Source organism: Lethenteron reissneri, chromosome 27 (genome assembly GCF_015708825.2).
Source record: "Lethenteron reissneri isolate LAM-NWPU_2019-01 chromosome 27, ASM1570882v1, whole genome shotgun sequence".
NCBI lineage: Eukaryota > Metazoa > Chordata > Hyperoartia > Petromyzontiformes > Petromyzontidae > Lethenteron > Lethenteron reissneri.
The window spans coordinates 14,651,560-14,679,247 of record NC_083805.1 but is presented as its reverse complement, the minus strand read 5'-3'; the positions used below and the strand labels follow the sequence as shown (position 1 = coordinate 14,679,247).

Below are 27,688 nucleotides of genomic sequence, written 5' to 3'. Positions count from 1 at the left end.
AATTTTGATGTCGAGGTAAGTCCCTATTTATAACGAGATCAGAACACATTGGGACATAATGAACTTTGCAAAGGAGGCCTGATTAAAATTTTACGTAAAGGGAAAATACACAAGTGGGAAAATATTTTTTTACGAAAAAAAAACAATTGGCCAAACATCCCAATGAGGGACTGAAAGTAGTGAGATTTCTGTGGTTAATGCGTGCATTATTATTATTCTCTGTAAGTCAAGAGTGATGTCTAGCTCACGAGAGCATTTAGGTGGTGCTCATCACCTGGGCACAGCCCTGAGCCAGTGATGGAAATTCCACATTTCTATGGCAGGATTAGCGGGGGAAGGACAACAAGTGGTTGTCCTTTTTAACACGTAGGCTTTCGCGACCAATGTTATTCATAATCAACGTTTTTGGGTTTAGATCGCGTTATTTATAAATGTGTCGTAACCCTCCACCACCCGACACGGCCAATCAGTAAAAATGTGTCACGTTGACAAAGACAAATAGTTCACTGCTTTAGCCCACCGGTGTGTTGAAGCCACAACATTTACAATTTGAGTACGACGATTATGAAGTGGTTGTCCTTCCCACGCACCTCCGATTAGCACAGTTGACTACGTACGGTGCGAACGAATGTAAACATACATACAACCATATTCTTGGTTCTTTCGGTAAAGTCACGTAGAAGGGAAATAATAAAATAATACATATAAAACAATAAAATTCTCACGACGTTTCTATTGTTTGTTATTGTTTTCTTTTTATTATTTTATTATTTCCCTTCTACGTGACTTTACCGAAAGAACCAATCATATGAATCCCTGCAGTCACGAAAGCTTCAAATCGAAAAATACATACAACCGTTGTTGACTTCATTACAAAGTGTTATTTATTTTATCAACCCACGAGGATTGATGGTCTCAGTAACCCCCCCCCCCCCAACCACGATGTGAACTCACAACTTTCCGATTGCAACCCGCTCGCTTTTCCGCTCAGCCACCTGACCGGTTATCGTTTAAGAACCAAACAAAATATCTTCTGTAACTTTGTGCAAATAAACAAAATAACAATAACAATCAGATACATTTTGAGATGAAAATACACGCTACCGAATAATGAAACATACGAACATTATTATCATTTTTATTCACAATCAAGGTTATTTTGGGTGATATCGCGTAAATATAAATGTGTTGTTAACCTTCATCAGGCAAACCGCCTGATGAAGCTGATTGTAATCAACAGTGAAACGTCGTACTCGAATTTTAAACGTTGTGGGTTTACTCTTCAACACACCGGTGTGCTGAAGTAATAGCTAATTGCCACGTTTTGTTAACGTGACAAACCTTACTAATTGGCTGTGTCGGGTGGTGGTGGGTTAACGACACATATATATTTACGCGAACTAACCCAAAAAGAACCTTTATTATGAATAGTATTGGTCGCGAAAGCCTACGCAGGAAAAAAAAATTCCGTTGTAGTTTGCATCTGTTGATCAAATATGGGAACTTCGCCTGGGCCAGGTTTCAATATCAATTGGCATTAATGATGTATCCAGGAATGACACCCAGCCACCACTTCTCCACCACCACCACCCCAAAACTTGTGAAAAATCGGTTAGCGAGCGCCTAATAAGGTGGCAAGCCACCCCACAGTGTATGTGTTGGCCAGCAACACGCCTTACTGGCCTGCCTGCCTCCCAATATTCACGTTGATCAGATCATCACACCGAGTAGACCGACTCATAATTTTGGGCTGAGTTGACTTAGTGGAGAGCCAGGAGGCTCCGTTCAGATGCGATACGCATTCCGTGACCATGGCCCCACGACACACAAATATCCCCTGCATCACCTGGTACAGAAGAGAATCTATGGATGTTTTGTTATTGCTCATGTTTCAGAGTGTACGGTACAGCTTTGTTCGCATTCAAAATAATAAATTTCCGCCTCCCCGATGCTGAAGTGCGTTGTAAGCGGTTCGTCAATTAATTTGATGGGGAACGCACATACACCCACACCACACGCATGTTTTACTGGTAGGAACCTCCTGGTTACACCAGCCCACAGGGGATTATTGTGTCCGTCGTGCAGGGGAGGGGCTGGGTAGGGAGGGTGGGGCTGGGTGGGGAGGGAAGGGTGGGGAGGGGATAGGTGGGGAGGGTGGGGTTGGGTGGGAGGGTGGGGCTGGGTAGCGGGTGGGAGGGGTGGGGCTGGGTGGGGAGGGGCTGGTCACCCTGTGGTGCCCTTATAAAACTCAACGTTTCACCTACTCACGCCGGCTTGTGCCCGCCCTCATAGTCGGGCATATTTGCGGAATACACCACGCCGCCGTTGACCCTGGCCATTGACCGAGCAACCCAACGTTCCTACCAGCTCCCTCCGCAGAATTGTGTTATCGCCAATGTGGAAACGCGCTCACACACGCCCGCGTGCGTGATTCACCATCGGCGCCACCGCTAGAACGGAAATCCCTAGCTATGACGCGCAATGTCTTCGCGTCTGGGCAAATCTTGCCTGTTTTACGCATCGATTGCACACGCATGTGGGTCACTGTCAGGCCACGGTTCTGCGTTCAGTGCTCATTCCTGCGCTTCTTCAACGGAGGAGGAACAGGAACAGATCAAACGACACGGACAAACTCCTGAAGCCCTGTCGTCGTGGCCAGCAGAACCTCAACACTAGCATTGATACTCCTGAACCATATTACCATCGTATGCAAGAATAACGGAGAGAATCGGCGCTTTAAAAAAAATTATATTCAAATGTTTCGTCCTGGCTATGTATGGAAACATCTGCCACAACGGTGTAATGGTTAGCAGTAGGGCTGAACGATTAATCGATTTTCTTATTGGATTTAGTTTTATTTTTTATTATTAGAACTTTATTTATTTAACTTAACAATTGTTCTATGTTTGATTGTTCTATTTCAATTAAAACATTTTAATAAATACATGTTGGAAACAATTCATATCTTTTAAGTTCTCATCCTTGAATTATAATATATAGAGCAATTCATATTTTGATGGTATCATGTGGTAATGCTCCATCACATGTTTTAAATCTATTACACAGTGAATATTGTACTGAAGCTTGACTTTAAAAAATGTAATCGCAAATCAAATCGCAATCGCAATATCTTTCAGAAAAATCGCAATTAGATATTTTCCCCAAATCGTTCAGCCCTAGTTCGCAGGGCACTGCAGAGATGACCGGGTCTATCCGATCTCCCCGCGTGGCAGTTGAAACAATGGGTCAAGTTTTCCTACATCCTCCCGCCTCTGCCATCCTAGAAAATACACGCAGTTAGTCCTTTCTCAGGTTGCGTGTGGTGGGGTAAAGTGTGGGTAATCCAATCTCTTCCAAGATATCTGGCCAGCGGGGAAGAGTAGGCCAAATACCATCCAGAGGGGGCTCTCTAGCGGTCACTCGAGTGGAGAACCTTCTGCCAGCAGTGACGTGAGCAAGCAATTGCAGGGTTGCACCCTTAGCTTGTATATTAATATATCAGTACATCGGTGTATATTACCTGCTCGAATATGGTATGTTGCACTTCTTTCACACCGTACGTAGCCAACCGTGCTAATGGGAGGCGCGGGGGGGAAGGACAACAAACTGAACACAAAAAAACATCGTGCATCCTTTTAATTCCTACTGTAACATGGATCAGACCCATTAAACAAACTGGAACAATAGCTGAAAATACACAAAGAGCAGTTTCTCGGATAATCGTTGCTTGGAATGACACTGCGAGGAAGAGGGAAAATGGAATGACCAGCTGGATGTACAACGGGGCGAGAAGTATTATTGCTTGGCGATATTTTGAGGGATGGTATTGGGTTGGAGAGGCGTTCATCCAGCAGAGGATAGCCCCTGGCTCGTGTTGTTCATGATGATATCCAGTTGTATCAATTGTCATGTTTTTTTTATGGCACGGACAGGCTTCTGCCCTCACGAAATCTCTCTCAAGCACTGACACACAGCTGAGTCGAAGAGAAACGGGTCCTCTCATGCCTTCTACCTCCGATTAGCACGGTTGGCTACGTACGGTGCGAAATAAGTTCAACAGACATCCATCCATACATTCGTTGTTGTTTAGGCAAGTTTTGTTCGCCACTATCTATTAGGACTGTGTGGGGACGTGGTGAGTGGCAGCAGTAACACACACCCACACACCCAACTGCCTCGATCTGTCAATGTGCTGGGGTTATGATCACACCAAAGCATTCTAGGCTGTGCCACAACCAGTTTTTTTTTCGCAGAGCGTGCTAACCACTGCGCCACCGCTCCCCACGCACACAAAGACAAAGATTCCCACTATAGCCTTTAGCATACTTTTGGGGGCAAGTGTTGCTAGCGAGGCACCTACGAAGGCCAGAACGGCACACGATGATGTTTGATACTACTACTGATGCTCCTGCTGTTGTGGAGTGACTCATGCAGCCAGCTATGGCTACAGGGTTTGGTGGTACATGTTGTTTATGTCGTTTATTGTGAAATTTCGGTCACAGTTCCTATGATCACTGTTACATTGCTTTTATGGCCTTATTTTGGTAATTTCGAAAATGTTTTTTGGTTTGGCCATTTTTGTTTGTTGTAGTACGGAGTTAGACTGATGGCTTTAATCTAAGTTGTCTTGTGGTTGTTGTTGTTGTTGTTTGACTTGCATCCCACTGGGATTTTTGCACACATCGTTGGTGTACCGTGCTTTTTCTGGAAGATTTTGCTGTCTTTTCCTGGATTTTTCTGTTTGCGCATAGTCACATAGTCACTTTAAGATGTTTTTCTTGTTCATGTTTTTTGTTTGTTGTGGTTGCACCCGATTCAAGAGCCGAATGGCTCACAGGGCTATACCAAATAAATTAAATTAAATGAACAGCGCGGCGCACTAACCGCTGCGCCACCGCTCCCCCACGACTCACACACACGCTGTCAATCAGTCGACGCCCGCACGCGCGCACCATGTCCCCTCTCGCTCTCTCAACCCCCCCCCCCCCCCACATCAACCTCCCCACCCGCCCGCCACCTCCGGCCACAACCCAACCCAACAGCGGACTCTCCCCCCCACCCAACCAGACAATATTTTTAGCAGCTCTCAGTATAGATCAATATAGGGTTACACTCCGATCGTAGTAATGCTGCCCAGCGCACCGCAAACACTGTAGGGGCTTGTGCGCATAACGGTGTGAGCCACCACGCGTGTTGCTTGCCCCCCCACCCCACCCCCAGTTCCTTATCTGCTCCGTCAAGCAGTTTCCTGCACGTGTCCTGGGTGAGCATTACGCCGCGAGTTGGCCCACTTTGCAACTAGCCGCGTTGGTTGCTCAACGTCGCGTGGTCGGAACAATAGCGCGTGGTGACAGCAGCGGCAGCGGCAGGCGTGGAGACGCAGAAGAGCACGAGGGGAACGACGTTGAGGTAGGAAGGCGAGCGGCTGTGGCGAACACCTCGTGGGGTTTGAATGAGTGGCGTACGGGGGGGTGAGGACAGGAGCGCACACAAAGACCCACCCCCCCCCCCCCCCACCGCCGCCCCGTGTAGCCTTAACAGACTGTTGGGTCAAGTTGCCGGCACCACTCCCGGTCGCCTTTGTCTCCCGAGTGGCGATGTTTACACACCGCAGCAGGTGCTCATTCGCGGCTGACTCGACCTGGGTGAAGTCCAGAAGCGGTTCAGATAAATGTCTCGTCACCGGTGTTGTTCGCCGTGAGCGGGAATCGAACTCGAGTCGCCGGGTTCGTAGCGCAGCGCGCTAACCGCTAACCCTACCGCTCCGCACGCGCGCGCGCACGTGGGGAGAGAGATGTGTGGGACAGAGGAACGAAGCAGGTTGAGGACTTCTCCACAAATCTGGCTGTCGCCTGATGAAGCTGGTTGTAATTACTGGCGAAACGTTACGGTACTCAGATTTAAAATGTTGTGGCTTGGATCTGCAACACACAACCGGTGTGCTGTACTAGTGACGAATTGGCCACGTTCTGTTTACGTGACAACCCTTACTAGTTGGCTGTGTCGGGTGGTGGCGGGTTTTAACGACACATTTATATATTCGCGCGATCTTACCCAAAAAAAAACTCTATTATGGATGATATTTTGGTCGCGAAAGCCTCCGTGTTAAACTGGGACAGAGCGTTGGGCATTCGGGTCAATGAATAGGACGGGCAAAGTGAGAGGTCAGAAGCAGCGAAGGGGAAGCAGGCAGTGAGAGACAGACAGGGCAACTACTGGACATCTGTGGAAAAAGAGCTTTATAGTTCATCGGATTCCTCCGGTGTAATTAAATGTGATGATTCAAGATTCTCCTATCCGCCGCCTGTCAGCCGTCGCCTCCAGCCCCCCACCCTGCAAATTGCTTTGATTGAACCTCGTTTCGATATTCGTCGTCGCGCGTTTCAGGAACGCATCGTAAAACTGGGGTATTTTATTTATTTATTGTGGATGGTGCCCCAGATGTCTTGTGACCCCCGATTCATTCTCTAAAACAGATTTTTTTTTTAAAGTAGGGTTTATTTAAAACAGAAATGAATATGCAAAGTGGAAAACATTTAGGGGCCAATTAACTGGGGGGCGGGGAGGGGGCGCAAGAAATATGGACGACCCGTATTGTACTGTGAATGTTGACCATGCTGTTGGGAATACTGCTCTCGTATCTGGAGTGGAGCAACCGAATCCTACTTCACTTTACTCAACAGAAGTCATTGTTAGACACTCGGGGCGACTTCCAGCAGTCACCGATTCACTCTGCAGTCATTCTCATGCCGGCGGTAACCGCCTCCTTTTCACTCTTCTAACGCTTGCTCAACATTCCGTGGTGAGGAATACATGCTCTGTCAACCCATACGGAATACCCGTATTCTTGTACAGGGAAATTGAGATTTCAGGTTCATACGGCGTATAGCCGTTTCAATACGGGCGAACAATGTTTCGTCTATTTTTGTTGTGTTTCTCCCTTGTGATTGGACTTTGTAGGTTGATTATTGAGATTTATAAGAGCACGTGGTGACCAATAAGGTCCGAATAAAGTAGGCACTGATAAGGGGTTAACAAGTATGGAAATATTTAGATTTAAAGCTTTCGTGACTGCAGGGATTCATCTTCTTGGTTCTTTCGGTAAAGTCACGTAGAATGGAAATAATAAAATATAAAAAATAAAACATAATAAAATAATTCTCGACAGACCTGTTCTCCACCTGAGGACGGCTGCTTGCGTTGTGGCCGAAACGTCGTGAGAATTATTTTATTATGTGTTATTTTTATTATTTTATTATTTCCATTCTACGTGACTTTACCGAAAGAACCAAGAAGAAGTATGGGAATGCCAAACTGTCTCGTCTCATCGCCAACGTGTTCAACCACCACCATCATCACCACCACCACACCAGGGCCGGATGAAGATTATTGTCGGCCCTAGGAACTTTCTGCTTCGTCGGCCTTCAGGGGTTACTTTCTATACAGTCGCCACTGCTGCTGCCAAATGTTCCTACCGCCGCCGTCACTCCGCTGGACTGTCGTCGTTACCGCTGACACCTTCATTATTTAGTCTATGCCCGAATTTCAATGGTTAGTTCGCTCTGTGTGCCGCAGATAAGCAGATTTAATTTAAATTTATTGAAGACAAAAAATAACGAGGTGAGCCAAAAAATATCACAAGCGAACATTTATTCAACAATTTTATTTACTATGATTATCATATCGGATGACGCAGCTTAGAAAGGATGCCGTTCCTTTTAATCGATAACAAATGCAATGTTCTGCCAAATCGACCGCGTGGAGAGCGCCATGTTGCTTGACTTTAAATTTAAGCTTAAAGATTTATTTGACTGTTGTTTTAGGTGTAATACGCCTCGCTTACAAAGAGTCAACGACTTGTTACCCCTGCAAAGAAATTGCCACGATCTGCCAGCCATATCACTATTTTTGATTCAAGAAGATATCTTGGTGGCATTTTTATTTATCATCACGCAATATGGCACTTTGGAATTACCTCCTCCCATCATCGCTTCTTGTCACAAATTCTGATCATAACCTCACTCGATGCAAGAAACGTGTTGACGCTTACCTATTGTCATTTCAATAGTGCTGTGTGTTCCTAGGCCGCTTTGTTTTGTAGCCAATGCGATAAAAAGTAATAGCTTTACTGCGTGAATACCGTTATCCTTACCAAAGACAAAGATCTCCAGTATAGCCTTAACAAACTTTTGAGGCAAGTGCTGTTTGCCAGCACCCGATGAAGGCCGACACGCACATGACGGGGGGTGGCCCACACCACGTGGCGATGTTTGCACATCGCACCAGGTACTAATTTTAAGGCTGAGTAGACCTAGGAGAGGCCCAGAACCGGTTCAGATGAATCGTCACTGGCAGTGGACCGTGAGCAGAAATCAAACTCGGGTCGCTGTGTTCGTAGCTTAGCGCGCTAATCACTGCACTACCGCTCACCACTTGTTTTAGTTTTAATCCTAACCAGGTATCGTTTAACAGTGGCTGTGTAGCTCGTGAGCTCTGGGCTGGGGTTCTGAAAAAAGTTCTGATGGCTCTAGGCGCATTTACCACCCAACAGCCGATGGCCCAACCATGATTTTCCAACTTGGAATTTGATGTTTCCATTCTTATACAATTACTCTTACTGCCACCCCACGCCGCGTCGAGCGTGAGGGTTGTTTGACTGACCATACTTCACCACCCTGATCAGTGCGGGTTGGTGAAGGGGTGGGGAGAGGGACTCCAAGACCAATACCGGTTCAGGTGGCTGGGTTCGTAGTGCAGTGCGCTAACCACTGCGCCACCGCTTAACAGAATGATGTTGGTTTATTAGGTTATCCTGGAAAGACATCACTATTTTTTTACAATCGGTTGTGTTCAGACGAGTCATTTTATTATACTTTAGACACGTTCCACACATGTGTCCGGCTGAGTAGAGACGTTTACTCACTCTTTCTTTCCAGGTGAGTGGCACAGTTGGTTTAGCGAGCAGCTCCGCATCGGAAAGTTAAAATCCCAGGCAGGAGGCCAGCCAACCTATCACCATCTCCCCATGGTCACCAACACGAGTAAACTCTGTGGGATCTCACCGCGCTACCAATTATATGGCAAATTGGCGTCTGTCGTGAGCAGTCGCATAGCTGTGAGGAGCGCAGGCGGTGCAACTGCGCACGGGCTGAAGGGGTCCAGGCACCGGGCTACGAGGATGGAAAATCTTTGACAGGGCGCCCCCCCCCCCCTCCCAGTGTCATTTCTTAGACCGGGGCTGCAATGCCACTCGACACGTCAATGTGTGAACGTGGATTTCCTCCACTGGCTCAGAGATAGCATTGGGGTTGATTGCCAGTATATGTACTACGTATGGTGCGAAAGAAGTTCAACGTACAGTTGGTGGTGATGATGCTGCTGCTGCTGTGCTGGAAGTGGTGCACAAGCACAGCCAACAACAACAAAAACAACTAAACACACTCAAGGGCCATTGCCCGAAACGTCGCCAATTATCCATGTTTATTTTAAGGCCGCAGTGTTGTTGACTCGTGTCAAAAAAAGGTCCGGCAAGCCCGACCGGCTCCCTCCTTCGCTTTGCGTGACACCAGCGGTCGGCACACAATGGCTTCACTCGAATTCGTGGTGACATTCCAACTGGCATTTCCATTCGAGGCCGGCCCCATGACTCCTGTATTTATAGCGAGCGGCATGATTTACGGTGGTGCTCGTGAAAATTCCCCGCGCTCGTTTGCCGCACGGAGGTACTGTAACTTGGAACGCGGTGCCATGCCTTATGTATGAATGGTGAACTTCTTTCGCACCGTACGTCGCCAACTTTGCTAATCGAGGAGTGCGGGGAGGAAGGGTAACAAGCTAAACACAATAATCAGTTCTAACGAAATGGGGTTTTCAATCTAGATTTAAAAGTTTATATTTCGCTCTCTAACATCGGAAGGAAGAGCGTTCCAGACGGCCGCACAAGCGCATCTGAAAGCGCGCGATGCGGTGACCGTCTTTGTTCGATGGTTAGCCAAAAGCCGCTGCCCTAAGTGGGACTCGGCGAGTCGCCTGTCAAATGGTGGCTGTACCAGTGAACGTCACTCATTGATTCATCCACCCACGTTGAGGAATTCGGTGAACCAGACGCTGACTGTTTCGTCTCATCGACCACACTGTGTTCAATCAGCACCACACTACAGATTACAAGAACACACTCATCCTCACACTCACCCACCCACTAACTCAACCACACACTCACTCGTGCACCACACTGCATATCACTAAAACGCAAACACTCATTCACCCATTAACTACCATCCTCACACTCACCCACCCACTGACTAACTCACTCAACCACCCACTCACACACCACACTGCAGATCACTAGAACACAAACACTCGCACACTCACCCACCCACCCACCCATTAATTCACTCACTCACCCACCCACTCAATCACTCGACCACTCACTCACCCACTCACCCAGTCAGCACACTGCAGGTCACAACTCTCCTTGTTTCTCCCATCATTGTCTCTTTGCTTTAACACGTAGGCTTTCGCGACCAATATCATCCATAAGAGGTTGTTTTGGGTTAGATCGCGTAAATATATAAATGTGTCGTTAAACCCGCCACCACCCGACACAGCCAACCAGTAAGGGTTGTCACGTAAACAGAGCATGCCAATTCGTTACTAGTACAGCACACCGGCGTGTTGGAGAGCCAAGCCACAACATCTACAATCTGAGTACGACGTTTCGCCAGTAATTGCAACTAGCTTAATCAGGCAACAGCCTGATGAAGCTAATTGTCTTTTTTCCAAAGTTTAAACAGTATCCTTGTTCAATTCGATTGTGCTGTTTATTGCGAATCTGTCCCCTTCGTGGTGGTAAACGTTAAACACATTCAACTGAGTGACTCAGGAGCTCATGGCGGTCACGTTGGTGCAGTGACCCACAACTGCTGACATCCTGGGTTTGAATTTGGCCATGCGCCCGTGATTAAATCGGCGGCCAGTGTCAGTTATTACGCTTACAACACGCGTATTGAGTCGTGTTGTTGTTCTTGTTAGGTTCGGCTTGTAACTTTTCACTGGTAGGCAAAGGCCTGCCTCAAATTTTATTCAAAAATGTTCCTTGCCTCGGGTTGTTCTTGTCCAGTAGCGGCCTCCGAATTATTTGATTTTGATCTCATTGCTGCCATCCTTGCAGGCAGCAGGGAGGGTTGGTGGATCCATAAACACCAAATGTTGTGAAACTTCCTTCCACTCGTGTGTATCATGAAGGTGTCATACCCTGGCTTGCCAGGAGAAGGAGTTACAACAAAAACGTGAACTCGACATGCTCCGTCTGTATGGGATAGAGTGTTGCCCCCTCGCATGCATGGGTTTTCTCTGGTTGCTCCAGCTTCCTCACACTTGTATAATTATCACTCATAAATTGATTGAAAATATCTTCATGCATGCTGAACTTATTTCGCACCGTACGTAGCCAACCGCGGCAATCTGAGTGCCACCGTCTCGCTCTGCTTCTCTTCCCTTCTCAGCAGTCTTCCGCTCACGTCGCTTGATTCTGTCACTTGTCTCTCCGCGGTTGTCATCGCGGGCGCTCCCCTGCCCAGTTTTATTCGAATCTCTTCTGCTTCGACAGCAGCACCATCGGGTGGACCCTCTTGTTCCTTTTCCTTACGTCTTCATCCCTCAGCCTATCCATTGAACTCACTCCTAACATACTCCTGAGATAATGCTTAAACACGTGCGTGTGAGAATCGTAAAAAAAATGTAAATGCGTAAACCGTGTTTGTGATGGGTTCGTGTGACGCCTGCTGCCACTAGAGGCTGCTACACTGACCATGACACAAGCCACTTCGTTGGAGCAATCATTTGTGATAACCAGGTCGCTTCTGAAAAAAAGAGCTACACAGCTCTGTGTGGCCTTACCTGCTAAAATAAAATAACAAAAGTAGTTACCAGTTTTTTAGTAGGAATTCACTTCTTGTGAACCGAGGGAAGTGTTCACACGAGTCGTTATGTGGCCGACCCCCCAGGATCCCGCGTGGTTCTAGGTGACGCGGCGGTCACACAGCGCGGACCCCCCAAAAACTGTGCAAGCCCAGGGACGCGTCATCGTTCATTTTGTATTTCATGCTCAAGCCAGGCCTTGCCCCACACAGCTCCCAAGGGCAACAGATACGCCCCGTGTCAAATGACCGCCGCCATCCCCGGGACACCGCTACGTTATGGAACTTGAACGAGCTGTGACTTCACCGAAGCCCCCCCCCCCTCTCGCCGCCGATTGATGGGGAAGGTCGCCGGCAACGATCGTTTCGCTGTGCCCACTGACTGCCAGGGGATCGATGTTTCTGCCTTCATTCAGCTTCATGACGTGGCCTAAATACACACACCACAACTGTGAGATTGTTGCTGAATATTCAAATAATAACAACCGTACTAGGGGAACTTGTTAATTTAGTAGGAGCGGAGCGGTGGCACGATGGTTATCGCACTGGGATTTGAGCCCCGACAACCTGAGTTTGACTCCCAGCCACGGATAATCTCAGTGGTGATATCTCAACCAAGTCTGGACTCCCAACACCCCCCCCCCCTCCCGAACACAGACCTTAATTTAGCACGGTGATCACTGCAGCCTGCATGGGGAAGCCTTCCTCCAGCAGGGGATTGACAAACTCTGGCAATTTTTTTTGTTTACTCCGCTATGCCAGAGACAAACTCACCAAATAGAAAACAGAGCTAAAAGAACAAAATATGAATCAGAAACAGAACAACCAAATAGAAATGTAATTGGCCAAACAAAAGCTTAAATAGATTGTTTTTTTTTTACTTACGGAGAATAAAATCCACGTTTCATCTTTGCCTTCGCGCGAGATGGCTTATGACACCACTTACACACAACTGTTATTGTTTACAGACGTGCATGGATGCATGAAGAATAATAATCATCGTAATCAGCCTCGTCTATGCGTGCGTGGTGCCATGCGACAATGCTTCTTTCATGAGCAGCCGAGCCTCCGTTCCCCCCTGACACGCAAGGGGGGTGAGTGGTTAACGGCACTCGCGTTATGACACCGCTCTTGTGCAAATGGCTTGTGATGAAAAAGAACCTCGCCACGCGGGCAGCCCCCACAGGGAGGGGAGGCGGGGCGCGTTGCTGCGTGAGCCGCGTGCTACCGCCGGCATTACAAGCGGCAAACGACAGCTCGCTCTGGGATTGCTGCCACGGTGGTGTAAATGGGTACGGCGCACTGGACTTGTACGTATGTGCTGCACGTTGGACTTCTTTCGCACCGTACGTAGCCGACCGTGCTCATCGGAGGTGCCGGAGGGGGGGGGGGCAGGACAAGGAACTAAACTCACAAAAAAACTCTTCTTAAGAAATTCGTTTTCAATCTAGATTTAAAAGTGCATTGCTCCAGTGGCTTGTTAATATCGGAAAGAAAAACGTTCCAGACGGCCGCATAAGCGCATCTAAAAGCGACCGCCTTTGTTCGATGGCCAGCCAAAATCCGCTGCTGTGAGGATGACTGGAGTTCGCGTGATGGTTTATGCTCTTTGACGAGATCAGCAATTTATCGTGGTTCATTTGTGGCAAGCACTTTGCGTGTAATGGGTGCGACCTTATAATGTATTCGTTCGACAACCAGAAGCCAATGCACTCCAGAGGTCGCCGGATCGATTCGATCCCCCGGTGCGACAGTTGAAAGAATGGGGCCAGAGTTTCTAAAACCCCTATGCCTCGAGTCCACCCAGCAGTCTCAATGGATACCACCACAGTGAGTCGATTGTCAGGTCGTGTATGGTGGGGCACAGTGTGGGTTACTCCCAGCTCTTTCAAGACGTCTGGCCTAGCGTGGAAGGGGAGGACAAATACTCCCCGAGAGGGGGCTGTCTCTCTTGAGCGGCCTTCCGCCAGCAGTGGCACGAGCAGGGAATTGCAGGGCTGCGCCTTTACCTGTCACGGGAGAATTGAGCATGGCGATGATAACAATTCGTTTTTGCAGAGCCTTCCCGTCGTGGACACAACGGCGTGAGAATGTCTTTTATGTTTGTTTACAATCCTCACAGAACGTCCGCGAGTTCTGAACGTCCATGCGAACGGAAAGAAAAAAGGGGGACGTACAACAGCACGAACGCGGCGAGGATGATGATCCACTCGCGAATCTAATCTCGGCCCCCCAGATTGCGACACGCGGCGCCGGCCCCGCGCGGTCGCGGTCCATCTCGCGCGCCACCGCGTGACCCCCCCGCCCACCCCGACCTCGTAGACGAGCCGTAACCTGCGCACAGAATCAGAATGTGTGTTTATACTGCAGGAGGAATCCGATGAGCCGTGAAGCTCTTTTTTTTCTCACAGATGTCCACTTGGCACTCTCCACCACTCGTCTGCCGATCCACCTCTGTCGTCCGATTAGCACGGTTGGCTACGTATGGTGCGAAAGAAGTTCAACATACACACATTGACATGCGTACATAGATGGACTTACATACAGTGGCATGCGTTTTACCCAAATCGTTTATATGTTTTGTTTCTTTGATTATTATTTTTTATTGTGTGTGGGGGGTTCGTCACAAATGATATCCTCATTGTGAAATCGGACGGCTATGACCCACGATATGAAGCAACGCTCTTGCTGAATCAGCTGGCTCAGCGGCGCCTCGTGTCGTTATAGTTAACATCTCGACACGATGGCAGCGAGATGTTCACTACCTCGCCTGGCATGCAGGAGGTCGTGGGTTTCTATCCCGACCCTGACGCCTGCTGCTGTATATTTGGAGTTTGCACGTTCTCCCCGTGATCGGGTGGATGTTTCTCCAGGTCCTCCGGTTTTTCCCTCTATATTTAAAATCAACGTGTGTTTAAAGTATTTGGCTGCTATACATTTACACGTGATAAGCCATTTCGTTGAGCTATGATTTGTGGCCAAGTCGCTTCTGAAAAATAGATCAGTGGGGCCTTCCCTGGTAAAATAAAAAGTTTATTTGACTGTTTAGTTTCAAATAGTTTTGATATCAGGGATTGCCAACGAAGACAAAGCCAGAGAACCAGCTGTAAAGTCGCTCCAATATCCCCCTAGAAGATGTTTCTTGCCGTTCTGCAGAAGAACGTGTGTCAGTGCGTTCTGGAAAAGTCGAGTATCAACTTCAAGTGATTTTCTCTTACCAGAACTCCAGACAGAAGGATGAACATAACAGCAGAGACAACCGAATAAAAATCAGAGCAAACAACAAAAGTGACCGCAGGAGACATAAAACAGTGAACGAACATAAATAAATAAATACAAATATACTTCCTGTAACTAAATTTGGCTCGGATAAATTACTTTTAGAAACCCGTTACTGTACGGTAAAACAGGGTGGCCGTAAAAAAAAATCTGCACCCTTTGGGTTATTTAATTCGTGCTTGTTATTCAAGTTAATATTTTATCCATTGTCATTATTAATATCTGGGTTTTTTTCTCCCTGTGGCATCACCATATATCCGTCGTTTAAAAAATTCGACCAAGAACCCGGAATGAATTGAGACAAAGCAGAAGTGATGAATGTTCAAACATTATTCCTGTAACGTGAAAAAAAACTAAATTAATTCCAAAAATAATTAATGTACACACACGTTAATGTTAAAGGAAGTCGGTTTGAATATTCTTACAATAATTTAAATAACCCTATGTCATTTGGTAAGCTTAATATAATAACCCCATGTGTCCTGACTTTTGGGCCATCCTGCATATGTTTGTAGTGACTGACTCCGAGACACTAAGAGAAGGAGACACTCTGTTTATCAAACAGCCTTAACAGTTCACACTGGATAACTACGGTTCCCAGTCAGGACAGCTGGTAGACTGCCTGGCTGGGGACGCCGAGATGGTGAAGACAGAGACGGCGGCGAAGAATCCAGCAGCACGACGGTGATCCCACTCCAAACGACAGCCCCGAGGTCCCCTCCCAGGGCCCCTCTTTTACTGCCAGCGTGGCCTGGCTTCGCCCCCGGCCACGCCCCTCTTCTGGAACCTACTAGCGGGTTCTCTATGTGCCCCTTTCGTAACCTTTCCCCTACATCCCTCTGTGGCCTATCACGTGGCCTGCTGTCAGTCAGGGCTGCTGTAGCTGCAGATCCCCTTCCCTGTCACGTAGATATTTACGTAGATATCTACGTAGATATCTACGTAGATATCTACGTGACTTTACCGAAAGAACCATAGAATATGAATTCCTGCAGTCACGAAAGTTGTAAGTCAAAGCACAACACACTTTATAACACTGACAGTTACGTACAGCTAAATACTGAGTTCCGAGGGTACGAACAAATCGACTTGCGAACGGGCTCCCAGAAACGCGACCCGTTCGTAAGTCGATGACTGTCCGTATGTGTGTATGTATATATACACACACTGCGTGTAGAACAATAATGAATGTGAAAAAGAAAAATGTAACCAAGCACGCTCGTGAAAAGCCTCATGGAAAACAGGTGACAGAAAGGAGGGGGCAATCGCAGCCGCCGTCTTCGATCGCAGTACACAAGTGTGTGTGTGTGAGCTGACGAGATGTAATTAGCCCCGGTCATTCCTCAGCATTTGGAAAAGAGACTTGGGAGAGATTAAAAAATAAATTACTGCTGCCCAAACGCAATGTTTGTGGCTGACTGACTGCTGTACTCATAGCAAGCACAGTGCACATGCGCGTAAGTGCCCATGTGTGTGTGTCTGGGTGCGTATGTGTGGGTGTATGTGTACGTGTGTGGGTGCATGTGTGCGTCTGTATGAGTGCGTGTATGTGTGTATGTGTGGGTGTACGTGTGGGTGTGTGTGTGCGTGTGTGGGTGTATGTGTGCGTCTGTATGTGTGCGTGTATGTGTGTATGTGTGGGTGTATGTGTGGGTGTATGTGTGCGTGTGTGGGTGTATGTGTGCGTGTGTGGGTGTATGTGTGCGTGTGTATGTGTCCGTGTACGTGTTGGTGTATGTGTGCGTGTGTATGTGTGCGCGTGTATGTGTGCGTGTATGTGTATGTATATGTGTGGGTGTACGTGTGGGTGTATGTGTGCGTGTGCGTGTACGTGTGGGTGTATGTGTGCGTGTGTATGTGTGCGTGTATGTGTGTGTGAGGAGCTCACAAATCCTTGAAAGATCTGGGCAAAGTCCCATCGGTGAGCTCCTCCGGCAGGCAAGACTGCGTTGGCTGGGTCATGTAGCCCGCATGCCCAGCCACCGCATGCCTAAACAACTTTTGTTCGGCCGGATCGAGGGGGCTAAACGGGCGCGGCACGGGCTAGAGGAGAGATGGAGTGATGTGGTACAGGATCACGTGGAGCTGAGTGGACTTGCCGATGACTGGTACCAGCGGTGTCAAGATCGGCCTCAGTGGAGGAGGCTCGTGAAGGACGCTACTGGGCAGTTGGAGGCAGTCGCCCTCCAACAACAACGGAGGGCGGAGGAGCGACGCTCACAACAACGAGCGGAGCGCCGGGTGGCTAAAGCACAGCAAGTTGGCACAGGAGGGGACACAGGTGGTGCATCAGCCAGTCATCTCGGTCATCTCAGTCAGTCGACCCGTGGCACCTGGGTCTGCCCCGTGACCTCCTGTCAGCGGGCGTTCGACACTTCACGTGGCCTCAAGGTGCACATGGCCTGGCACAAGCGTCGTGGTGACGTCACCGCCACTTAGTGGCGAAAGGCGGTTGTTGTTGTATGTGTGGGTGTATGTATGCGTGTGTATGTGTGCGTGCACGTGTAGGTGTACGTGTGAGTGTATGTGTGCGTGTATGTGTGGGTGTTTGTGTGGGTGTGCGTGTGTATGTGAGGTGTATGTGTGCGTGTGTATTTGTATGGTTCATGGGGATTGGTGGTGCAGTAGTTAACGCACTCGGCAATGGTTCAATTCCAGGCGAGACGAAACTAAAATTAACTTACGTATCACAACCTCCATTGGGCCTCCCCTCGGTCAAATCATCATTGCATAAGTACGTCAGGAAGTGTGTGAACATTATTACCAAGCGGACAATGGGATCTGTCGTGATGCTGTCAATCTGCCCATCATAGGTGCCCGCCAACCGCACGCGTCTCTATGGCATATTTGTTCCCGTGTGTCCGATTCCCGTTTGCTTTTCCGTTCGGTTCTTCGAGTATGGGGGGGGGGGCGTGACAATGATGATGATGATGCACCGGCCAAATCTGTAGCCCTGGCGTGCTCATCCAAAGGGCACGAAACCAAGAGAGGGCCCCCCGTGTCTCGATGCAGACCGTCACACAACGCCAGGGTCGCGCGAGTCGCCCCAACTCGCAGTTCAGAGGCGATTGAGACCCCTGCGGAGAGAGGCGTTCGGCAGAGTCCGTGTGGTGGTGGTGGCGGTGATGATGGTTACGCTGCGCGTCGCTGAATGTAGTCCAGCACTGTGCAGGCAGCAGAGAGGGTTGGTGGATCACCACGCAGATGGGATTGTGAAACTTCCTTCCACCCGTGGGCGTCGTGGAGGATGTCATACCTTGGCTCGCTCGGAGAAGGAGTTACAACAAAAATGTGAACTTCACCTGTTCCGTATGTGTGGGATAGAGTGTTGCCCCCTCGCACGCATGGGTTTTCTCTGGGTGCTTCAGTTTCCTCCCACTTGCATAAACACTCAGCGATTGACTGAACACATCTTCATGTATGTATGTTGAACTTATTTTGCACCGTACGTAGCCAACCGTGCTAATCGGAGGTGCAGAGGAATGGCAATAAACTCAACACAAAATGCAGTTCTAAAGAAATTAGTGCTTCATATATATTTAAAAGTGCATAGCTCCAGTGGCTTCCTAATATCGGAGGGAAGAGCGTTCCAGACGGCCGCAGAAGCGCATCTGAAAGTGCCACGCGACGCAGGTAGGTGGGGACGGGTGCCTCAGATGGCTCGTGTCTGGATACTGTTGCAACCGAAACGTCGTATTCTATTGTTATTTGATTTTATTTTCAACGTGACTTTACCGAAAGAACCAAAGAGACTTGACTTGTTGTTATGGTCTGTTCTGGATGACGACAGTCGCGCACTCCTGGAGAGTTTTTCAATTTCCATTTGTGCATCAGGTATCCGCATCTGCTCTGGTTTGTACGGATGCGATTTAGGGTGGACCATGATCTTCGTGGAAGGTCAAACACTTGGGGATTTTCTGCGTTGGGTCTATATCGCAAAAAGGTGTTTGTGAGTTATTTTGAACTCCATTGAGCTCTTCAAGCTTCACCGGGTTTGAATTCGCATTGCCTAAGGTTACACGGATGGTTCCAAAAGGGGCTTGTGTGACTTCAAGCGATGACGAGGGACGCTATTGAGGTCCTGATGAATGGGAAGGCGACCGTTTTCCTCGATTCGCAGGATTTACCCCACAGGGTCGCAGCGTCGCAGCGGAAGGACGAGTAGGGGAGAGACGGTGTGACTCGCGAACAGCACTTGACCCCAACAGTCTGTTGAGGCTATAATGGGGGATAATTTGTCTTTGTCTGCGTTTGTGTTTCTCAACCCGGCAGGATGTAAACACAGAACCGACGTCGGAACGTGGATCAAGAACGGGGAGCAGTCGCACAAACCGCACACCCATCGCGTCGTTCCGAGTCCAACGGCACCGAGAAGATTAATCGCAACGTGATGCGTCAAAGCAACTGAAACTCGTGACAGGCACAGCATAGCTGGGAAGAAGAAGAAGGTGGGGGGGGGGGGGGGGAGAGGAGAGGCGTTTAGATTTTACAAAGCCTAACAGCCAGGGCGCAAACGCGAGCATTTCCAGACGAGCGAGCGAGGGAAACAAAATAATAGTCTGAGAAGGAGAGGCCGAGACCCCAGTGGCACCTGCTGCTATTGACGAGGAGGGAGGGCACCACAAGCCCGGCGCTGCTGATATCACCAACCAATGCTGCAACTGAGACGACTAAAGCCCCCGCTGTCCAAGAGCCACGAGACCCACAGCTGGCATGCGTTCATAGCAATCATCAACGTTTGAGTGGGGGGGGGGGGGGGGGTAAAGTGGCAATGTCTGACCAGCAACTAAAACATTGGCGCTCAGAGTTTTTGACCGAGGTCGAGTCATGGATCCAGGAGCCGTTCATCTCGGCGTGACGGGGACAGGCTGCCACCATGCGAGACTCGACGTGCAGCCGCGACGAGGAGCTATTGGAGATCTGTGAAGAAGAGCTTCATCGCTCATCGGATTTGTCCAGGATAAATGATGAGTCTGATGATTCTGAGTCCCACCGAGGATGTTTGTTTAGCGATTCTCTTCGAGAACTGTTGAGAAGACGCTGCCAGAGTCTGTAGCGCGAGAAACTGCGGCTGAAGAACAGAAACTGAGAGCGTTTCTGACGGAGCCAGATATTTTGCTGCTGCTGCTTCTACTGCTGCTGCTGCTGCCCTGAACCCCCACGCCCTGGGAAGGTGGTGGACCTTTGGCGACTGGCGTCACCGGCATAAAGGCGAAGTCCTGCCAGCAGCATCACCCATTAATTCAGACGCCCGATGCACAAGAGATTATGCAATAAAGTCGCCGGGTCGTATGAACTTTTTGTAGGTGTACGATTTATTTAAACATATATGTGTGTGTGTGTGTGTTAAAGCGACGTTTTCTGGACCGTTCTTCAGTCTGGAAGAAGATCACGTGCACTGCCGCGGGTGAATGGCACCGTGGCTTTCCGAGGCGTTCGTTCCATCCCTGTGCCTCTGTAGCCATTGAGCCTGCAGGCTCACTGACCCGAGCCAGAACGCTCAACCACGCAACCTCCCGTGTGGTACCCGCGTGGAAGCCACTTAAAACCACCCACAGGCCTCTATTAGACCTGCCTATCCCTATTAGACCGGCCCATCTCCATGAGATTAGCCCACATCTATTAAACTTACCTACCCCTAATAAAAGACCTACACATCTCTATTAGACCAGGTATCCCAGTTGTCACCATGGGCTGTCTAAGCTGCAAGCCGTCCACCGGGGCGGTCACGTCCAACGGGGCCGTGACCTCCTCGTCCACCGTCGTGACCCCGCCGTGCACATCCGACTACGGCGCGGCCCTGAAGCCGGGCAGCTTGGACGCCGCGCCGCTGCTGGGAGGGACACGGAGGCCTTGCTCGGTGACGGGCATCGCCGCCACGCGGGCCGACCCGGGGGGGCAGCCGGGGCCGCCGCCACCGCAACCTGCGCGGGCCGGCGTCGTGGCCAACGGGGGGCCTCGCTCCGTGGGGGGCTTGGGGCGCTGGGAGGCGCTCCACGGGGAGCTTAAGGTGAGCGCGGCGTTCGCTTTGTTGATGAACTCGACGACGGAAATATCTGTCGAGCTGAGCGTGTCTTTTACACGCGGTGGCGAGATGTCAACTACTCTGACGCCTGCTATTGCAGGAGGTTGTAGGTTCGGTTCCGACCTTTGACGCCTGTTGTATATTTGGAGTTTGTGGCCTCTCTCTCTCCGTGGTCGCGTGGATTTTTCTCCGGGTCTTCCGGTGTTTCCCTCCACATTTAGAAACATGCGCTTGCGGTATCACGCATTTAGAAGTATTTGGCTGCTATAAATGTCCGCATGATGATACGCCACTTCGTTGAGCAATAATTTGTGACCAGGTCGCTTCTAAAAAAAGAGCTACATAGCTCAGTGGGGCCTTCCCTGGTAAAATAAAAAAAGTTTATTTTTAGTTAAATGAGACCCAAAGAATATGAATCACCGATAATTTTGAGTTGACGGATTTACGCATGAATACGTAAATCATATTCCGTGCGTAATTCCATTCGAGTCTGAGTCTTGACCCGCCTCCTCCCTACCTCCTCGTCACGACCGTTTGCAGGTCCAGAACCGGGAGGACGTCTCGGCGGACGACTTCGTGCTGGAGGAGGTGCACGCCTCCATCGAGGAGTGCCCCACGCGGCTCGAGGAGGACTCGGCGCTGGTGCTGCGCTACGTGACGCCGCACTTCACGGCGCGTGCGCGCGTGCGCGTGCCGCCCGTCCCGCGCGCCGCCGAGCAGTGGCACGTGGGCTGGATCCAAGCGTGCACTCGGATGACCTTCCACAACATCTACGGAGACCTGGGCCTGTGAGTGGCGCGGTTGAGGCGGGTAGGGAGAGGGGGGGGGGGGACCCCCACCCGCTAGCCTCTCTCCCTCAGTCTTCCTTCCCTGTTCGTGACCCGGCTCCCGCACCACCCCACTCCAACTTGTGGGGAAGGCCTCGGTGCAATTGCACCGCCTGCACACATTAAAAAGATCGATGCCACCACGTGGTGGATGGGCGGAGAGGCGGTTAACCATGACACTGGGGGATGTCAACGCAGGGTGGCGCCGTGAAGATGAAAATTGACAGCACCTCCGTCAGTTCACTGCCGGATGAAGGCTTCCCTGTTCCGTGTCGGTCACGGGGGCTCGTTGACCATACTTCACCACGCTGGTCAGTGTGGGTTGGTGAAAGTGTTGGGGACCATGGACCGGTTCAAATATCGCTCCTCCCCGACTCTCTCTGTGGATTGAGCAGCGCGCTAACCGCTGCGCCACCGCTCCACCCCGTTAAAGTGAAAATAATTTCAGAGTTGAACATAGCTCATGCGAAGCATCGCTGTGCCTCATGTGTACAGTGCATTCTTTACTGTTAATTTTCAGATCTTTGGCAATTCACTGATGGATCAAGGCCTCCCTGCACCGTGTCGGCCATGGGGCTCTGTTTGACCATACTTCACCACGCTGGTGAGACAGCGACGGTGTGGGGAGGCTTTCATTCAGGAGTGGATGGACAGTGCATGATGATGATAATAATAATACAAATGTATTCTGTATATTTGGAGTTTGTACGTTCTCCCCGTGGCCACGTGGATTTTTCTCCAGGTCCTCTGGTTTTCCCTCCACATTTAGAATCAACGTGTTATTTAGAATATTTGGTGGCTATAAATGTCCACTTGATAAGCTACTTTGTCGAGCTATCATTTGTGACCAGACCGCTTCTGATAATTATCCTTCTTTTCCATGGAAACCAATTGTCCGACTGATGGGTTCATTGCGCTCAGATATCCCGCTCCATCACCGCTGCGCGTGCAAGCGAGCACAGGGCCAGGCTGGGAGATGCCGTGGCACGCTGAAGAAAATGCGCTGAGCGGCAACAAAGCTTCCCAATTTGCGTCCAATGTTTGTTCGATGGCTCCTGTTGGGAGGCGTTGCCGTCGGGTCGTGCCGCTTTGACGTCTGCGACGCCGTCGCCTCTTCATCCTCCTCCTTCTCCCTCCGCCGCGTGGACAGGTCGAGCTGGGAGCTGCCTCCGCTGCGCGACGGGCGAGTGCGCACGGTGAGCGACGCGGACGGCTCGCTCTACCCGTGGTACGGCAGCTCGGGCGAGGTCCTCACCGTCACAGGACCCACGCTCACCAACACCACCTTCTCGCTGGCCATGAGCGACAACTTCTACCCGAGCGTCACCTGGGCCGTGCCCGTCTCGCTCGCCGCCACCGACGCCACCACGGGGTCGGCGCACAGAGAAGGTGGCGCGCGCATTCACTCATTCATTCACTCATTCATTCACTCGGATTATAAGAATAGGTTTCCCCCCTTTTTTCTGGCAACAAAACAGGTGTTAAGATGTAATAACACCGAACTGAAACCTTTTTTCAAGGAATAATGTCTGCATTAACCACAGATACTTGTGGTGAAAATACAAACACAAACATACTATGTATATTTTGTATATACTGACAGTACATTGTATATGAAGCGTGCACGCTGAGTCCTCGCTTAATGCGTGGTGTTCACACTACAAGGCGTTTTCACTGGGACGCGGTTCGTACATTCGGGAATACTTGTAAAACTACGTGCAACGCGCGTCCCATTGTAACGCGGAACGCACACCCCTCTAATTGAGCTTCCTGAGCGGTCGCCTAAGAACTACTTTCATGAGCTGCGCGGCTGAACGGTACTGTGATACAAGGCCGCAATAATAATATATATTGTGGGGGGACACATCCCCCCCCAATATTCAAATATGCTCAAAATGTCCCTCCCTATATATTGCTATAAAATAGATTTCTGTTTATATGATTGTGGTTATGGTTGTACTTTATCAATCCCTAATCTCTGCCATTACATACAATGAAACAAGAAAAGGTAAAAAAATAAATAAACAGAGCAATGTACTACAGTACACTATTAGACATTATTGTAAAAAAAAATCCGTCCTATGTGTTAGTGAATTTTTATATATTTTAGGCAGGAAATTCGTTTTCAAATTTTTTCTGGGGGGGGGGGGGATCCCCAGACCCCCTGGAAGATTTGGTCCCCCCCAATGTTGACTCCATGGCTACGTCCTTGCTGTGATACAATGCGGAATGATGCAATGACGTGGCGGCATACCCTCAGTTATTTATCCCACCATCTCACTGCGCGGTGTGTGTAGCAGTAGTAGTTGTACATCGCATCTCGCCAAACTTGATCGTTACATCATTTATGGGGCGATTGTTTTTGCTGAACGCATTTTTCGCTCAATGCGGCACTTCTCAGGAACACATCTACCGCGTTAAACGAGGACTCGCTGTTCAGTAGAATTTGCAAGATGTAAACTCTGGAAATCCCTCCTCCCATTGTTTATCTTCCCGTGTTCCTAACATCATCATCATCAATCGTCGAATTCCACATGTGCATTTCTCCTTGCGACTTTGCACACTGTACGTTTGCGATCCGTTCGCGCCGAGACCCTGAATAAACAAAGTCGGATATCCGACTTACCGCATGTAACCTTGCTTCTGTTCAACGCGCGCGACCATTGGTGCTCTAAGCTACTGGCTTTGGAACTCTCTCTCTCTCTCTCCCGTCATCTTCTCTTTTCTAATGTCCCCAGATCCTCGATAAAATCAACGCGCGCGTTCAATCTAATCCGCTGTAATGTTATTGTTATCTTTAGCGTTAGTTGCTTTGCAATTTAGAGGCCCGTATGCTCGGCAGCAGCGATTTGCCAAAAAAGACTGTCGCCTTAAAAATCACCTATCTTACATTTTGCTTATTTTAAGGCCACACACAGTGTTAGTGACGAATGCGTTGCGTAATTTTTGTGTTAATCGTGCTTTGTGCACCGCTGCCAATGCAGCAGCAGCGTCACCAAATCATTGATTTTTTAAGAATGCTAAATATAACTTTACGTGGTGGGGGCTTTGCAGCAAGATCCATTGTTGGACTGCACTTACATGCTGCCACAATTTACGCGGCCTGGCTGCGCAAAGCTGCGGGGAGCAGCGTGGCGGAGCGTCGTCAAACAACCCCCGCGACTCGCACGCCCTGGGCAGGCGAGGCCCCCCCACGCAGCGGTGGATCGGCAACACGAATGATCCGCGCGTGAATCTGAACGGCGTCTGTGTGCTGCGTCTGCCCGTTCAATGCCAGGATCGTCCAGGGAGCAGCAGCAAGGGCCGCCGAGAGAGAGGCCCGTCACAGCACCGCCTCGGTGCGGCTCACGGCCTCCCACCACCACAACCACCGCCACAACCACCGACACCACCACCGACACCACCACCGACAGTGCCGACCCGGGAGGGGTCACGAGCAGCCAAAAAACGCCACGGACGCCGCCCAGCCGCGACCGTAGCTCGGCGCGGCCCGACGGTGCGACGCGCGAAGCCCCGCTCGACCGCAGCGGAGCCGATGACAAGACCACGACGACGACGGCGGCGGCATCGTCATCGTCGTCGTCGTTCACGGAGTCCTCCACCCCCTGTCTGGTCTCGCCGGGCGAGCCGGCGCTCACCGTCGTGGTGCGCGACCAGAGCTTCGTGTCGTGGCTGGCGGCGCGCTGCGGCGGCGATTCGGCGCGCCCCGTGGTGCTCGCCACCGTGTCGTGGCGCATGCGGCTCCGCGTGGCCGTGGAGCCGGGGGCGCCGCTGGGCCAGCGCGCGCGCCTCCTGGGGCCGCCGCTGCAGGAGCCGCCCCGTGTGTGCCGCTACGGCGCGAAGGGCCGCGGGGAGGGCGGCGACAGTGGCGATGCCAGCGGCGGGCCGAGCGTGGGGAACGGGCTGAACGGACTGAACGGGCTGGAGGAGGCCCTTCGGGGTCTCGCGGGAGTCGGCGAAGGTCGCGAGCGGTGGACGCGCGACGCCGCCGGCGCGCCGTGCCGCTGCGGTCTGGCCCCGTGGCTCCACGCGGTGCCCGACGAGGTGCTGGGCCCGCCCAACGCCAACGGGGCGCAGGTGCTCATGTGGAGGCCGAGCGTGGGCGAGCCGCTGCTCGTCATCCCGGCCAAACTCCAAATGTGAACGCGGCGGTGACCGCGCGTTGCCTGCGTGCTGTCATCCGGCAGCGGAGTCGCGGACAGCTGCTGCCCGTCACAGGAGACTAGGAACGCCAAGATAATGGATTGCGTGAAATCAGCCGGGGAGGAAAATGTCGTCGTCTCTCGTGTGTCTGTCTTTTATTCATTGAAGAAGACGAGGATTATTTGGATTCCAAGCTGCGTTTGCAAGTTGATTGAAGGGCGGCCCCGAATGCGAGTTTGTCGTCGCATACGATGGGAACCCCGGACGATCCGTCGCTGGTTTCAAAATTACGAAGAGTCTCGACACCTGGACTTGAATCACGAGCCCGACACTAATTCAATGTGAGCTGCACAATTTTTGTTTTGCTGTTTGCAGCACGGCGGTCAAGCGAGAGTTGCGTACGCGAGGGTTGGGGCATTCGTGCGTCTCCGATGAGAATGTGGCGTTCGACTCCTCGTGTTCCGAAAGCCACTCAGATGAGTGACCAACGCTTCTCGCTCGAGGGCGAACAATTCGGGTGCCGGTGTTTTGGCACCACGCGCACACGTGCAGGACGTTTACATGCGTTTCGCTCAGGCAAGATGACTCTTCTTGCAAACAACGAAGTACTCCACTCAGCAATGCGGCCTATTTGATAATTTATTTTGTGTGTGTACGCGTGCTTTAGTGCAAGCTGTAAGCCGACAGGGGCTGTACCAAATAGTGGTGATTTTTTTTTTCTCTTTCTTTTACATTGACCTGTAAAAATGCAAAAGGCCTAACTGTGAATCGTGCTGTGGCAGACGCCGCCAAACAAACGGTGACGTACGTCTTCGCGAACGCTTAAGACGATCCGCGAACAACAACATCAACAACATCAACAACATCAACAATTTCGATTTAAAGCTTTTGTGACTGCAGGAATTCATCTTCTTGGTTCTTTCGGTAAAGTCACGTAGAAGGGAAGTAATCAAATAATAAAAATAAAACATAATAAAATAATTCTCACGACGTTTCGGCCACAATGAGGACGGCTGCTTGCATTGTGGACGAAACGTCGTGAGAATTATTTTATTATGTTTTATTTTTATTATTTTATTACTTCCCTTCTACGTGACTTTACCGAAAGAACCAAGAAGAACATCAACAATGACGCTGTCGCTCTAAGCCAGGTGGCAGGGTGGGCGAGAGAACAATTGGCCCGTGGCCACGCGAGACCTAGGGGGCCGTCCATAAATGACGTCACGCACCTAGGGGGAGGGGGGGTGGTCAGACATTTGTGACGATGTGTGACGAGGAAGGGAGGGGGGGGGGGTTTGAGAAATGTGACATCACATCAAAATGCGCAACTCTAAATAAATATAGACAACACGTTCTACTGAATTAAATAGACTTTTTAATAAATGTTTTCTCCTACAACACCAGAGTGCAGCGCCACATTAAATACGCACTACAATGACAATAGTTTAAAGCGATTTGAAGCACATTTATGTTTTGGGGGGGGGGGGGGCAGAGCT

At 50.1% G+C, this 27,688-nt stretch overlaps 1 protein-coding gene across 1 annotated transcript; it reads left to right on the top strand.

Annotated features, from left to right (window-relative positions):
- The first annotated feature begins 5,208 nt into the window (after nt 1–5,208).
- On the top strand, nt 5,209–27,118 carry LOC133348622 (uncharacterized). Its single transcript, XM_061561546.1, has 5 exons — nt 5,209–5,409; nt 19,470–21,207; nt 21,763–22,010; nt 23,200–23,438; nt 25,327–27,118. The coding sequence occupies exons 2-5, from the start codon at nt 20,887–20,889 to the stop codon at nt 26,190–26,192; spliced, it is 1,674 nt and encodes a 557-aa protein (XP_061417530.1). The 5' UTR covers nt 5,209–5,409; nt 19,470–20,886; the 3' UTR covers nt 26,193–27,118.
- Nucleotides 27,119–27,688: the final 570 nt, after the last annotated feature.

Bases quoted from the DNA above. Each gene is read 5' to 3' on its own strand.
- LOC133348622 (XM_061561546.1), top strand. From the start codon at position 20,887: ATGGGCTGTCTAAGCTGCAAGCCGTCCACCGGGGCGGTCACGTCCAAC. The intron at 22,011-23,199 runs GTGAGTGGCGCG...CCGCGTGGACAG, and splicing joins ATCTACGGAGACCTGGGCCT to GTCGAGCTGGGAGCTGCCTC. The intron at 23,439-25,326 runs GTGGCGCGCGCA...GTTCAATGCCAG, and splicing joins GGGGTCGGCGCACAGAGAAG to GATCGTCCAGGGAGCAGCAG.